The sequence below is a fragment of the Zeugodacus cucurbitae genome, chromosome 5, assembly GCF_028554725.1.
Source record: "Zeugodacus cucurbitae isolate PBARC_wt_2022May chromosome 5, idZeuCucr1.2, whole genome shotgun sequence".
Lineage (NCBI taxonomy): Eukaryota > Metazoa > Arthropoda > Insecta > Diptera > Tephritidae > Zeugodacus > Zeugodacus cucurbitae.
Window position 1 is genome coordinate 26,402,501 of NC_071670.1, and position 13,927 is coordinate 26,416,427.

Genomic DNA, 13,927 nt, shown 5'->3' on the forward strand with positions numbered 1-13,927 from the left:
CTGCCGCCTTATTGTTCTTCAGGCGGGTAATTGCTTTTCGGATTTCTTCATGGTCGGGTAATGGAATATCTATTCCATCGTCATCGATTGGGGAATCGGGTTCGCCATCTCCTGGTGTTGTACTTTCACTGCCATTCAGCAGGTCGGAGAAGTGTTCCCTCCATAATCCCAGTATGCCCTGGACATCGGTTACCAGACTACCATCTTGGTCTCTGCATGAGGATGCTCCGGTCTTGAAACCTTCGTTAAGTCGCTTCATTTTTTCGTAAAATTTTCGAGCATTACCTCTGTCTGCCAGCTTCTCAACCTCTTCGTACTCACGCATTTCGGCCTCTTTCTTTTTTTGTCTGCAGATGCGTCTCGCTTCCCTCTTCAGCTCTCGGTATCTATCCCATCCCGCACGTGTTGTGGTTGTTTGCAACGTTGCGAGGTAGGCAGTATGTTTTCTCTCCGCTGCGAGACGGCATTCCTCATCGTACCAGCTTGTTTTTTTGTCGTCGCCGAAATCCAATTGTTTCGGCTGCAGCGGTTCGCAGTGAGTTTGAGATGCTGTTCCACCGTTCCCTTATACCGAGATGCTGATGAGTGCTCTCAGAGAGCAGGAGTGCAAGTCGAGTAGAGTATTTCGTGGCTGTCTGTTGCGATTGCAGCTTTTCGACGTCGAACCTTTCTTATGTTTGTTGACGGGCGTTCTTTGCTGCACAGAGGCGGGTGCGTATCTTCGCTGCAACCAGATAATGGTCCGAGTCTATATTTGGTCATCGGAGCGTACGCACGTCTAAAACACTGGAGACATGTCTTCCGTCTATCACAACGTGATCGATTTGGTTCCGCGTGTTTCGATCAGGAGACAGCCAAGTAGCTTGATGTATTTTCTTATGCTGGAATCTGGTACTACAGACGACCATATTTCGGGCCCCAGCGAAGTCGATCAGCCTCAGGCCGTTTGGCGACGTTTCGTCATGGAGGCTGAATTTTCCGACTGTTGTGCCAAAAACACCTTCTTTACCCACCCTGGCGTTAAAATCGCCAAGCACGACTTTTACATCGTGGCGGGGGCAGCGCTCATAGGTACGTTCTAGGCGCTCATAGAAAGCATCTTTGGTCACATCGTCCTTCTCTTCCGTTGGGGCGTGGGCGCAAATCAGCGAAATGTTTGAGAACCTCGCTTTGATGCGGATTGTGGCAAGACGTTCATCCACCGGGGTGAATGCCAGGACTCGGCGACGTAGTCTCTCTCCCACCACAAATCCCACACCAAATTTGCGCTCCTTTATATGGCCGCTGTAGTAGATGACACAAGGGCCCACCTTCTTCCGACCTTGTCCCGTCCGTCGCACTTCTTGGATGGAGGTGATGTCGGCCTTTAGTCGTATGAGGACATCAACCAGCTGGGTAGAGGCACCTTCCCAATTAAGGGTCCGGACATTCCAGGTGCATGCCCTGAAATCATTATCCTTAAAACGTTTGCAGGGGTCGTCATCAAAAGGGGGTTGTCTCATCCGAGGCTTTTGATTTTTCATTGGTACTTCGTTTTTATGTGGTGGGTCCCAAACCCTACGCACAACCGCAGGAGCGGGTTCGCCTTCTCACTTTAGCTCGCCTTCTCACTTTAGCTCGCCTTCAAGCGGATGTTTGTTAGCTACCCAGAGGATACTTGGTCTAAAACCGGAAGTCGTGAGCTGTTTGAATCATGTGGAGAAGAATCGTTTCTGGCCACTCCCAAGTGAATGACAATCAAAAACTTTCCTCACTTACGTGAACTTCTACACATGATTCCATCCTCCCATGATGCCCTTAAGAAAATTATAGAAACTTTGTTCTAAGTGCTGGCGAAGTTTTGATCAGCTTTGACTATCATATGAGCGGTGAAATAATTGGCATTGTTCTTGCAGGGTATGAAGTGATGTTATTAAATTTCTTTGAATGCGTTGGAGTTTCAGTACCCTTGACGTGCTGGGTAGTATTATTAATTATTATTATTAACCCAAACGATTACCCTCCTCCCGCCCAACCGACGCGTGGGGCGCAGTCCGCATACGAGCGGAATTTGCCGAGTCTAGAAAGGCAAGAGATTTTTAAGCGTCCGGTTCTCAAACTGCTCAGCTACAGAAAGAAACATTTCAACAGCTGAGATTTAAAAATATATAAAAACAAAAAGTTAAAAATTTCTGAATATTATTTATTAAGAGAAGACAAAATAGTTTTTTTGATGCTAAATATTGAGTCAGATGGATCAAATGTGCTGGAATGCGAATTAAAATCATGACATATTCGGCAGAATGGTTCATTTAACTCAAAATTTGTTCTAGAAGATTTTAGAAATAATGGTCTAAACTGCCTGGATGAACGCAATGGGACATTAAACTTAATATCAGACAAAAGGAATGAACTACAAACTAAACCATTCAGAAGTTTTACTAGAAAAATTATACCTAGCATTTCTCTGCGACTAGTGAGTGTGGGAAGACTTATAAGTTTTAAACGACTAGTATACGGGGGAAGATTCAATCTTGAATCCCAATGTAAGTGGCCTAAAGCAAAAAGTAAAAATTGTTTTTGAACGGACTCAAACTTATCAGAATGGGATTGATAGCTAGGATTCATACCACAGAACCATACTCCAATATAGGCCTTACCAATGTTGTAAAAAGAATTTTAGTAATCTACGGATCACTAAATTCTTTAGACCAACGTTTAACAAAGCTAAGAGCACCTTTAGCTTTTAAGACAATTGAATTTACATGAGAATTAAAATTTAGTTTAGGGTCCATATTAACTCCTAAATCAACAAAGCTAAAAACTTGCTCTAAACTGAAGTTATTTATTACATAGGGGGAAAGATCAACAGTTCTACGGGAAAAGCACATCGTTTTACATTTTTTAAGATTCAGTGGCATATCATTTTTGTGACACCAAGTAACTAAATTATTTAAATCCGATTGCAACTCAGTCCTTTCGTTATGAGAAGTATATGATTTAAAAAGTTTTACATCATCCGCATATAATAAAATTTCTGAAAACTTAATTACTGAAGGTATATCATTGATGAACAACAAGAACAGAATCGGGCCGAGATGACTACCCTGTGGAACCCCTGAAGTGACACTAATTGAATCGGATAATGTATTATTAAATAAAACTTGTTGTTTTCTGTTAGTAAGATAAGAGGATACCCATTCAAGAAGTCTTGGTTGAAAACCAAGAAGATTCAGTTTTTGCAAAAGAATTGAGTGGTTTACTCTATCGAATGCTTTACGAAAGTCTGTATATATAAAATTAATATTCTTATTATCCCTAAAACCCATTGACACATGGTTTACAAATTCAAGCAAGTAAGTTACTGTAGATTTCCCTTTACAAAATCCATGCTGAGAGAATGAAATTAAAGGAGAGATTAAGAAAGTTATTTGGTCAGTGACAATAGCTTCAAAAAGTTTGGGTATAGCTGACATTTTAGCTATCCCCCTATAGTTCTCAACAGATGATCTAACTCCACTTTTATGCAAAGGTAATATAAAAGAGTTTTTCCACATTGACGGAAAAATACCTTGTTTAAGAGATAGGTTAAAAAGCTTAGTTAAGGGCAGATAGATATATTTTGCGCAATTTTTAAGAAAGCTTGAGGGAATCATATCAGGGCCATATTTAAACGAATTTTTTAACGTAACTAAATAATTTAAGACATCTGTTTCAGAAATAATTGGTGTATTAATTACAGTACTCGGACATAACACTTGATGATATGGCACATTCATAGGGTAGTTTGAACAATAATTGAATTTGAAGAATTCTGCAAACATATTAGAAATAATATAATTGTCACATGACATTGTTGATTTATATTTCATCGCGGACGGAAAATTTGAAATCCTGCGTTTGGAGTTAACGAAACCATAAAACAATTTCGGATTACGAATAATATTATTTTTTACTTTGATTATGTAGTTTTTATAACATTTTTTGTTAAGTTCCTCAAACTGACGACGCAATTTAGAATATTTTAAATAGTCAACAAGAGCTCCAGTTCTTTTATAAAGTTTAAAAGCACGAGCTTTTTTATTTTTTAATTTACATAGCTCATTCGAATACCACAAATTTGAACTTTTTCTTTTGATAATAAAACATTTCGGAACAAATCTTTCAAAAATATTATAAATTGTTTCATTAAAATGTGATACATTTAATTCAATATTACCACTATAATCAGGCCAAGTCAATTTAGAAAGTTCACAATTAATCTTTTTGAAGTTAGCTTTCGCAAAGTTGAACCGAGAACAAAGGTCCTGTTTGTTGCATACAAGTAATTCGTCTATGATTTCGATATTAATTTCCAAGGCAGGGTGATAAGAGTCCTCTGGCAAAACTAAAGGATCAGATCGGACCACAGAAACTGTTGAAGAATTATCAACATAGACCAAATCTAAGAATTTACCAAACTTGTTCGGAATTAAGTTAATTTGGTTAAGACCCATCCCAGACATTTCTTCCAAAAACTCATTAAAGCTTAAACGAGTGCAAAAAGGGGTAATGCAATCGTCAACAGATTTCCAAGATACACACGGTAAATTGAAATCGCCTAGAACAATTATGTAATCAGTATTCTTAGCAATTGAAAAAACATTATTTATTAAAGAAGCATGCTGCGTATATAAAGATAAGTCCGATTGAGGCGGAATATAAGATAAAGTTAGATAAATAGAACATTTATTAATACAAATTCGTATGCACTTAAATTCAATAAAGTCCGCATGAGGAACTTCTACTTCTTCAGATGGAATTGAAGAATGCACAGCAAATAGTATAGTATGGTATCCGAAGCGAATCTCGAAACGAAAATTGATTTTCGTTGAGGTATTACTACCAAATTTTTTGCCACAAACTCAGAGTTAATAGGAGGCGGATCCTGAATAGTTTTCCGCTTAAAGTTATAGGTAACTATTTTCGGAGGATTATGCACTTTTGAAGACGAAGGCTTCTCTCCTTGAGGGCAAGGAGATGAGAGATTAATAAGGTCTAATTTCACCGGTGACATACTTTTTACGGACAAAGTGGCAGGTTCTTCATTAGACGGACGTTTACGTTTTGACGAAGGCTTAGCATTATCATCTTGATCATTTAGGCATTTAAATGATTGAAACAACACTTCATAATGCTTAAATTTCTCTGTAAGGTTTTGAAGTTCTCGACCGATTTCTTTAAAATTATTGCGCGCCAGTTTAAAAATAATAATTAAATAATTCAATATCTGTCGGTCTACACTTTAAGCACGACCAGCGCAGACCCTTTCCATCGAGAATAGAATCTAAGATTCTACCTGTCAATCCAGCACATTTAAGATGGGCAAGCCCGTCACAAAGCCAACAAGAAACAAAACGATCAGAATCGCCTTTAATAGTACAATTCGGAAAATTGCAAGTCATTATGAAAAAAAAAAAAAATTTAAATTGAAGGAAAAAACAGAATAGTAAATAATAATAAAAATTAAAATATGATATAATAGTAAATAGAAAAACAATAATAGTTATACTGAATTAGCCGAGATCACAACCAATATAATAGTGAGCAGTTTGAGAAGCACTGAGCCACTTAAAAATAACACGCAAACAGCTGTGAGCAAAAATGAAAGAAAAAAAGACGAATCAAAAGAAAAAGAGCAAATTAAAACAAAAACAATATACAATCGCACAAACAATTGCAAAGTAGGAAATAAAATTGATAATTGATAACAACAACAAATGATTTAAAAGACTCGGCACCAGAATTTAAGAAAATAGTTAAAATACAATTAAAATTTAAATATAACACAAAAGCAAATTAGCACAAATACTTAGCTTTAGATTACACTTATTAAAAGTAAAACTTTCTTCAATTATATTAATAAATTTAAGCACAAATTCAAGAACCGAGGAAAAATTAAACTTCACAGTTTGACGTGTTGCCAGATATATTCTCGCTTAAACAGCGAATTTCTGAGTAGTATCCGAAAATTCTGACCAGATATTCACGATGCGCCAAATCTTGGAAAAGACCCGTGAAAAGATGATCGACACACACCATCTCTTTGTCGATTTTAAACTGCTTTCGACAGCACGAAAAGAAGTTGCCTCTATGTCGCTATGTCTGAATTTGGTATACATGGAAATTAATACGGCTGTGTAAGCTGACATAAGGCAACACCAAAAGCTCAGTTAGGATCGGGAAGGACCTCTTCTGACTATCGTGTGACTTCTCTAACCTGGTGCTGGAAAAAATAATACGAGCTGCAGAGCTAAAGAGAGAAGCTACAATCTTCTATAAGAGTGTACAGCTGCTCGCGTACTCCGATGATATTGATATCATCGGAAGCAACAACCGCGCCGTTTGTTCTGCTTTTTCCCGCATGGATAAGGAGGCGAAGCGAATGGGTCTGGAGGTGAATGAGTACAAAACGAAATATCTCCTGTCATCAAGCAAACAGTCGGCGCATTCGCGTCTTGGTTGGAAAGTGATCCAGCTCTGAAAGCGTAAGCGGTGTCTACGCCACTCAAGAAGAAGAATATACGAAAGGTCTACATGGCAACACTAATCGATTTGTAGAATCTATTCTGACCTTAATCGATATATTTCCGCAAAATATCGTTGATATCGAACTATCGTTGTCAAATTACACACATATAATTGGGTGGAGTTATCAAAACATTGTTTGGGATTTATTTACGCGATTCGCTGAACACTAGTATTTTTGTTTCTTGAATTAAGTGAAATACATATATACTTTACAAATCTTAGTATCGCAGGGGCTTACATTTTACATTTCAATATTGTCATTTAATAGTAAACAGCTATATATTTAAATTGAGGAGAATTGTATTAATGCCGCCTCAAAGGTATACACACGCCATAGTAGCAAGGTAATGAAATATATATGTGTATTTATCACATTAAGTCTTTCTACTTACATTTTTTAAGTTTGTTTTAATTGTAAAGTTTAAATAAATTTGTTAATAACATATATTTATTCTAAAGCTTCTACTTCAGTGTATACAGAGTTTTACCTATCGTTAAACATATATTTAAACAGCAAAGTTAATGTGTATGAAAATTTAATTATTTTTGGTGTTAAAAGTTTATTAACGTACTAGCAGACCCGTCCACACGTTTTTGTGGCTAAGGTATACATTAAATTAGTAAATCTTACAATGCATAGAAAAAATTCTTACGCATAAAGACGAAAACGTTATAGCCGATAAATTTTAAAATTTTTAATAGACATTATTCTAGATCTGTGTTAAGCGTAAATGATCATGGTTGTTAAAACTTTGATATTTTTAATCGTATATTGGAGAAAGTAACAAATGGCCAAATTTCATAGTTGGCTTTATCTTGGCTTTGGTGACGATATTGATTACCTTCTTCACAGCCGGTCTTGTTTTTTTTGCAAAGTTTGATGTTGATTTATGTTACGCAGCATGATGACAAATCACACTACTTTTAATTGCAAGTGAGTGGGGATAGTCCAGCAATTTAAAATAGTCTGTGGGATAATTGAATACGTCATCCTGGTTTGTAGCTGTGTCAACTCTCATTTAACGAAATTCTAAATTGTCGCATTAAGATCAAAGAGATCCTTGTTTATTTACCACCAATATATGTCATTCAATCAGCCATTTATGTTTGTTATATTATGGTTTCATGTCAGGAAAAACACGATGAATAAGCTGCTCTTTCGAGGCCATGAAGTGACAGAAACCCGTTAAAAATGTTATTATTCCATCGAGGTGTCAACTGCGGCTACCATTTTCAACTATTTCTACAATCGCAATATGATATTGTTGGAAAAACACTCGTATGTTATTTGTTATTTGGCGATTCTTTATGTGTCGCCACAAATTAGATGATTTTAGGAATGTGATTAGTTCGTCAGCAGCAATTGATCCAGAAATAGTCTGGCGAAAATTACCTGCCAACAGAATCATGGCTTCACCAAAAATATTTTCGTTGTCGCGTAAATATTTTAAAGTCCTGTGCAGTACTTCCAGCGACTTGAATATCTGGAAAATCTTCTTTATAGCTCTTTTTTTAGGCGATTTTGCAGACTGGTGTTTCGTTGATGTGCAATTTAGGAGTAATTTCAAGGCCGAATTGCCGTTTGTCTGCCTACTAACAGGTTCCAAGTAATAGGGCGTTGAAAATGAGTGAAATCGGTTCAGGAATTACCTCAACCCTCATGTACTATATATGCTGATTTTCGTTATTCTATTGGACTTTATTTCAAATTGTGTGTAATAAAATTACTTTAATAAATTGCGAGAGTATAAAATGTTCGGTTGCCTTTCCCTACTTGTTACAAATTGTTTTGGGCTATCGACACAGCCTTATACAATTGAACAATGATAAAAATATTTTAACAAAGCAACAATGACAACTTTCAAAATATTATTATTTTTTGTTTTGTTTTTTTCAATTCAATTCAATTCAAATAAAATCATCTTCTTGTTATCTTCCTCACAATTTTTCGATATATACGTACTTTCTAATCCTTCCCTGGCCTTCCATAAATATTTCAAAACTAAAATTAGCCAGATCGGTTTGGCCCTTCTCGACTTTTTCGAGACTAACGACACAAATTGTTTGTATGAGTGATTAGAAAATTGTGGATTTAAGACTTTTTCAAGCAATTTTTCTAATTTTGTTCTCCGTAAGAACCATCCCGGTACCTCTAAAAACATTCTATACAAAGAATTTGCGAAATCGGTTCAGCGGTTCTCGAGTTATGCGCTTAGCAACACATTTTGCGATTCATTTTTATATTATAGATGTGTGCTCATTCTAGTTAGTGCTTGTTTATTGCGTTTTGTTTATATAATAACTAACATTCCTTATCCGCTTTTGTTAAATTGTAAAATAAATTTTAATTTTATTCCAAGCTTTTTAATGGCTAACCTATTTCCTAGCAAAAAGTAGGGCACAAAATGTAGTGGATCTTCAAAAAGTAGTTTTATTTATTTGTTATAGTTTTGTTCACATAGCGGTTGATTTTCTTTCATTTTACCTCTTTTCTAATGCCATTTTGTAGATATTTCATAAATTACTAAAGTTTTATCAACAGACTTCTTGAGTGCTATTTCTTTGACACATCATTATATAGTATGTAAATCGAGAATCCCTAACTAACTCCAATTTGAAGATATATGTATGTATGGTACATATGAATCTTCTCAGATAATTGATATCTCTTAATGTTGTTAATACGCAGAAATTATTTCCGAGAAATCATTGAGTGTCTTTAAGAAAAGAACTATATTTTAGAATTTCAGATTCCCTACATAACAATGGAGAATTTGATTACGCTAAAGCAAAAACACAACACCAAGATTTCTGCTCATTGTTACGGGATGTTGGGCTGGATGTCATTGAGTTGCCGCCAGATGAAACGTTACCGGAGGGGGTTTTTGTAGAAAATGCCGCAATAATATGCAATGGAGTAGCTTTAATGAGTAAATCGGACAATGTATTGCGACAAAGGGAGGTCTGTATTATAGTATGTAGATTAAACAAAAAATAAACTATATTTCGTGGCCAGGCGGACAGCATGGAAATCATATTAAAGAAAGAGCTTGATATACCTGTAGTTAACCCTAATATTTCTAATGCTATATTGGACGGCGGAGATGTTTTATTTACGGGTAAGTAAAGCCAAATTATCCACAATTTAGACGCATAAATTATGTATATGGAATCTTCTGTATATTTTGATGCCTTATCCACCTTTCCATAATTAACCAACCAGACCTGTTTATTAGGGAAGATGGATATTTATATAATATTATATATTTGTATTTATATATTGAATAGTGAGTTATTACAAACTTTACAAATCAAGATATACCATTCTAGCCCAAAATGATGTTAAACAAGAGTAATAATAACAATAAACAATAATAGTAAACAAAAGCGGTTCTTTGTAACACCTAAAGCTAAATATCCTTTTAATAGTTTTTATTATGTTAATAACTAATACTAGTTATATATAACTGGCGAATGTTATTCGAACCATTCAATATTTATTAATAACTTAAAATGCAAGTCATATTTTTAAAAGTTAAAATTCTGTAGTGTTAAAAAAACGAATTTATGGGAATTTGTACTCAACATTTTTTTACTATTTAACATTTTTATAATACAATATAAAAAATTTATCAGAATTACTGAACTGCTATTGCGATTGTAATTCACTGTTATTTACAAAAATTGATCGCAGCTAGTATATGTGATTTTTTTTCAATGACAGTGAAAAAATCACAGGTAGTGAAATATCGCTCATGACTAGTCGGTTGGCAGTCAATGGCCGAAGTATTTTCAAAATGTATCACAACTTTGTGGAAACTGCATATATTTTTACTGTAACAGCAATATTGATAAAGAGAATTCTATAATAGGTCGAGAATTTTTTGTGGGCATATCCAACTATACAAATGAAGATGGCGCAAAAGCTGTCGCAGTAGCATTTCCAGAATATCCTGTAACACCTATAAAGGTATGTAAGATAAACGCCAGAATGGAGAATTTATAGAGTGATTACCGGTAATTATAATTTAATAGTTTTTTTTTTCATCCTCAGGTTAGTGGGAACAAACGCCTAAAATATTACATTTCAATGGCTGGTCCCGATGTATTATCTGTTAGTACAAGTATCTACTGTCAGGAAATTGTTAAACGGATGGAGCGCGAAGCAAGTTTTAAGTATCAAAAAATTACTCTGCCTGAGGAATATGCTGCCAATATGATATACGTTAATGGTGTCCTCATACATCGTTCACCTGAAGAGATTCCTGTTTCTTATAAGGTAAAGCTTAAAACCATTTCCGAAACTAAATATTTATACTACCCCGGGTCGAATTGTATGGGTGGAAAAAACCCAACAAAGCGGCTAGGAAAAACGAAAACTACAGAAAATTCTAAGAAAGTTTTGCCAAGAAACCATGGGTCTAAAATTAATTCCCAGTTCGCGCAGAGCGGCTTTAGATTTTGAGGTCATACTTATTAAATTGTACTCAAAAACCTATTCTTTCATAAGAAGCGATCCGGAAAGTTATGCTTGGTTTTTTCGATTATAACGAAAGTTTGTGTTTCTATGAATACATCATACAGATATTCCCATATATTTTTTTTTAATTTTAAAATTGTGGAAAATACGATGGATCGAAAATAAAATTTTATTATTGTAATTAAGTTTTAAAAAAATTAAAAGTTTTTGTGGTGCAAGTTACAGACATTATTTTTTTTCCTGATGACTGGGAATCTTTTCTAGTTTTAGGTTTTTTAGGTTTTAAAGTCTTTTTTGGATTACATGCGTAGTATTGTAGTACGACTTTCTATAGTTACGGCCATGACATTGTCTCTATTCTTTGCAATAGCGCGTCGGGAAACTGTTGTCAGAAGCTGTACAGAACGCTCAGTTGCTTGGGTATGACATGGAATCCCTGGGTCAGGAAGCGGCGGATCATAAGACTCAATAAACTGCAACAAGTGTTCGTATGGAATGTTTGCTGAGAATGGAGGCTCAGTCAAAACACTGTCATCATCTAGGTCAACCAGATCAAAGTAGTCTGAGCATTCAAAATTTATTGCGTGCTTTTTATCATAAACCCTTAGATTAGTCGGATCACAAACTTTATCACGATAATGTAGTATCTTTTTTATGGCTCTTTCACGAACATTTTTTCGCTAATCATAAAGCATTGTTAGTAAGATATTTTCAGGATGAGCGAAGTATGAATTATTTCGGATTACTACATTTGCCATTCGATACAAGTACTGAACGTCAGTCGACTGCGTTTTTTCATGAATGGGTGGAGGCATATCTCCCAACGAAATGTCCTCAAAGTCGGGTACAGCCTATTGCATTAATAGCATGGCATGCTGTTTTTAAAACTATAGATTTTTGTGTACAATTTAATAAGTATGTCCTCAAAATCTAAAGTCGCTCTGCGTGCTCTTGGCAAAACTTTCTTAGAATTTTCTGTAGTTTTTGCTTTTGCTAGCTGCTTTATTCGAAAAAAATTCGACCCGCCCTTATATATGCATATACATTATATCATAAATACATATAATACAGGTTATTAAAGAAAAAATTGACACACCAAGCCGAAATATAAATATTAGCGAATTTGGAAAATTCTCGAGTGGGTTAACTTCGGCCTGCTTATTATTGCGCCGATGGAAATCAATACGAAATATTTAAATACTACAGCAGTAGAATTCGAATGGTAGTTAATTCATTAGAAGTAATAATCATCTTCGCCAATAGTTGTTTAATTAAATATAAAATGCTTACAATGTTATATTATTAACTAGTTCAAATATATACATACTTATACATACATATTGTATATATTATAAAAATTGTTATGAAATAGAAATTAATATATCTAATATAAGGAAAATTGTATTTCAAATTTGTAAACAATAGTTTCATTAAGTCATACACATAAAGCAAAAGGCATAATTTCATAAGGTAAGGAATAACGAGGATATATATTTTTTATCATTCTCACAAACAATTGAGTTTATATAAAATAAGTTATCCCCTTATGGTGGTCGGCTTCGCATGTAATCCCATTGAGAAGTGGATGGGGGTCCACCCTGGCCATTGCTAATGAGACACCTGGCAGTAGATTTAAAACGCTAGGGGTAGGGACACCCGAATTCAAATCTCAGAATGGAGACAAAAGAAGGAAAAACCGGGCTGAGTTATCAGCCCAAAAGTCGGTGGGAGACGACCACAGGCGGGCACAACAATTCAGTTCAATTGGAAGCTGTGTCGCCAGCCACAAACTTTCCAGAAAGATGGAGTGGAGAAGAATCTCGGTATAGAAGAGATCATAGCGGCTTCAGGCTGAGGGTATTTCAGGTGAACATTCACAAAAGTAAGACCGCACCAGCCGAGGATTTAGTTCAGGAACCATGGATTGCGTCGGATACCATGGTCTTTAGGCTGAAGTAAAAAAACTACACAATATATACCCCAAGCGTTACTAACAAGGTAAGAACGACGATACTGGTGAATAAAAATTGTTTTCTCATGCTGTCCTGAATATTTCTACAGATGATTTGACGGTTGTGGATGTTAAGTATGTCAATAACGAGCTCATTCTCCTTGCATCGATAGCAGAGCTCTAACCTGGTACCATTTATTAATGGTGGTGTGACATCCGGAATCTTATGTTTCCTAGTGAGCAATAAAAGCTCTGTTTTGCTAGCATTTAGTTTAAATCCGCATGATTCTGCCCATCTATTTATTTCATTTAATACTGTTTGCATGAGATTATTCATGGTGCTCGGAAATTTTTCTCTAACCAAAATAACCACATCATCATCCACTACTTGCACTCGCCTAGTTTCTAGGTTAGGTTAGTCTGGTTGGTCAAAGCCACACGTGGACAAGTTATGGTCCTTTGCGATGCCTGAGCTTGTTGAAAATTTTAGTAGTTTATGAGGTTTTACTAACGATACCTCTTCCACATTCTCGTACTGTAGGACTCCAAAATGTTGGAGCCGTTGCCTTGACAATGCAGGACAAGAGCAGAAGAGATGCTCCATTTTTTCTCTTATACCATTCCTGCAGTCATCACGATCCGTCAGCCCCATCTTCAAGGCGTGTCATGCCACCAGGCAGTGACCGGTGATAATTCCAACCATGCTACTGCAGTTCCTTCTATCGAGGAATTTTGTGTATTTCTGGTCTACCGATTTACACATGGCTTTAGCTGTTTTGCATCCCGTTATATTCTTCCAGCGCGCTGTGATCTTCCTTGCCATTTTCCTGTCTAAATCATCGTATAGACAATGTATGGGTTTGTCAATGTTGTTTTGGATGTTTCCGTATGACAGTTGTACACCACTTTTCGCAATCTCGTCTACAGTCCCATTGCCCTTAATGCCT

The 13,927-nt window shown here is 35.8% G+C and overlaps 1 protein-coding gene across 1 annotated transcript; it reads left to right on the forward strand.

Annotated features, from left to right (window-relative positions):
* The first annotated feature begins 6,659 nt into the window (after nt 1-6,659).
* Nucleotides 6,660-12,397, forward strand: LOC105220314 (N(G),N(G)-dimethylarginine dimethylaminohydrolase 1). Its single transcript, XM_054231453.1, has 6 exons — nt 6,660-6,893; nt 9,292-9,511; nt 9,566-9,668; nt 10,422-10,519; nt 10,604-10,828; nt 12,101-12,397. The coding sequence occupies exons 1-6, from the start codon at nt 6,856-6,858 to the stop codon at nt 12,224-12,226; spliced, it is 810 nt and encodes a 269-aa protein (XP_054087428.1). The 5' UTR covers nt 6,660-6,855; the 3' UTR covers nt 12,227-12,397.
* The last annotated feature ends 1,530 nt before the right edge of the window (nt 12,398-13,927 follow it).

Coding starts and splice junctions, on each gene's coding strand:
- LOC105220314 (XM_054231453.1), top strand. CDS start 6,856: ATGCCGCCTCAAAGGTATACACACGCCATAGTAGCAAG. Junction 6,894..9,291: donor ACACACGCCATAGTAGCAAG/GTAATGAAATAT, acceptor ACTATATTTTAG/AATTTCAGATTCCCTACATA. Junction 10,829..12,100: donor AGATTCCTGTTTCTTATAAG/GTAAAGCTTAAA, acceptor CATATAATACAG/GTTATTAAAGAAAAAATTGA.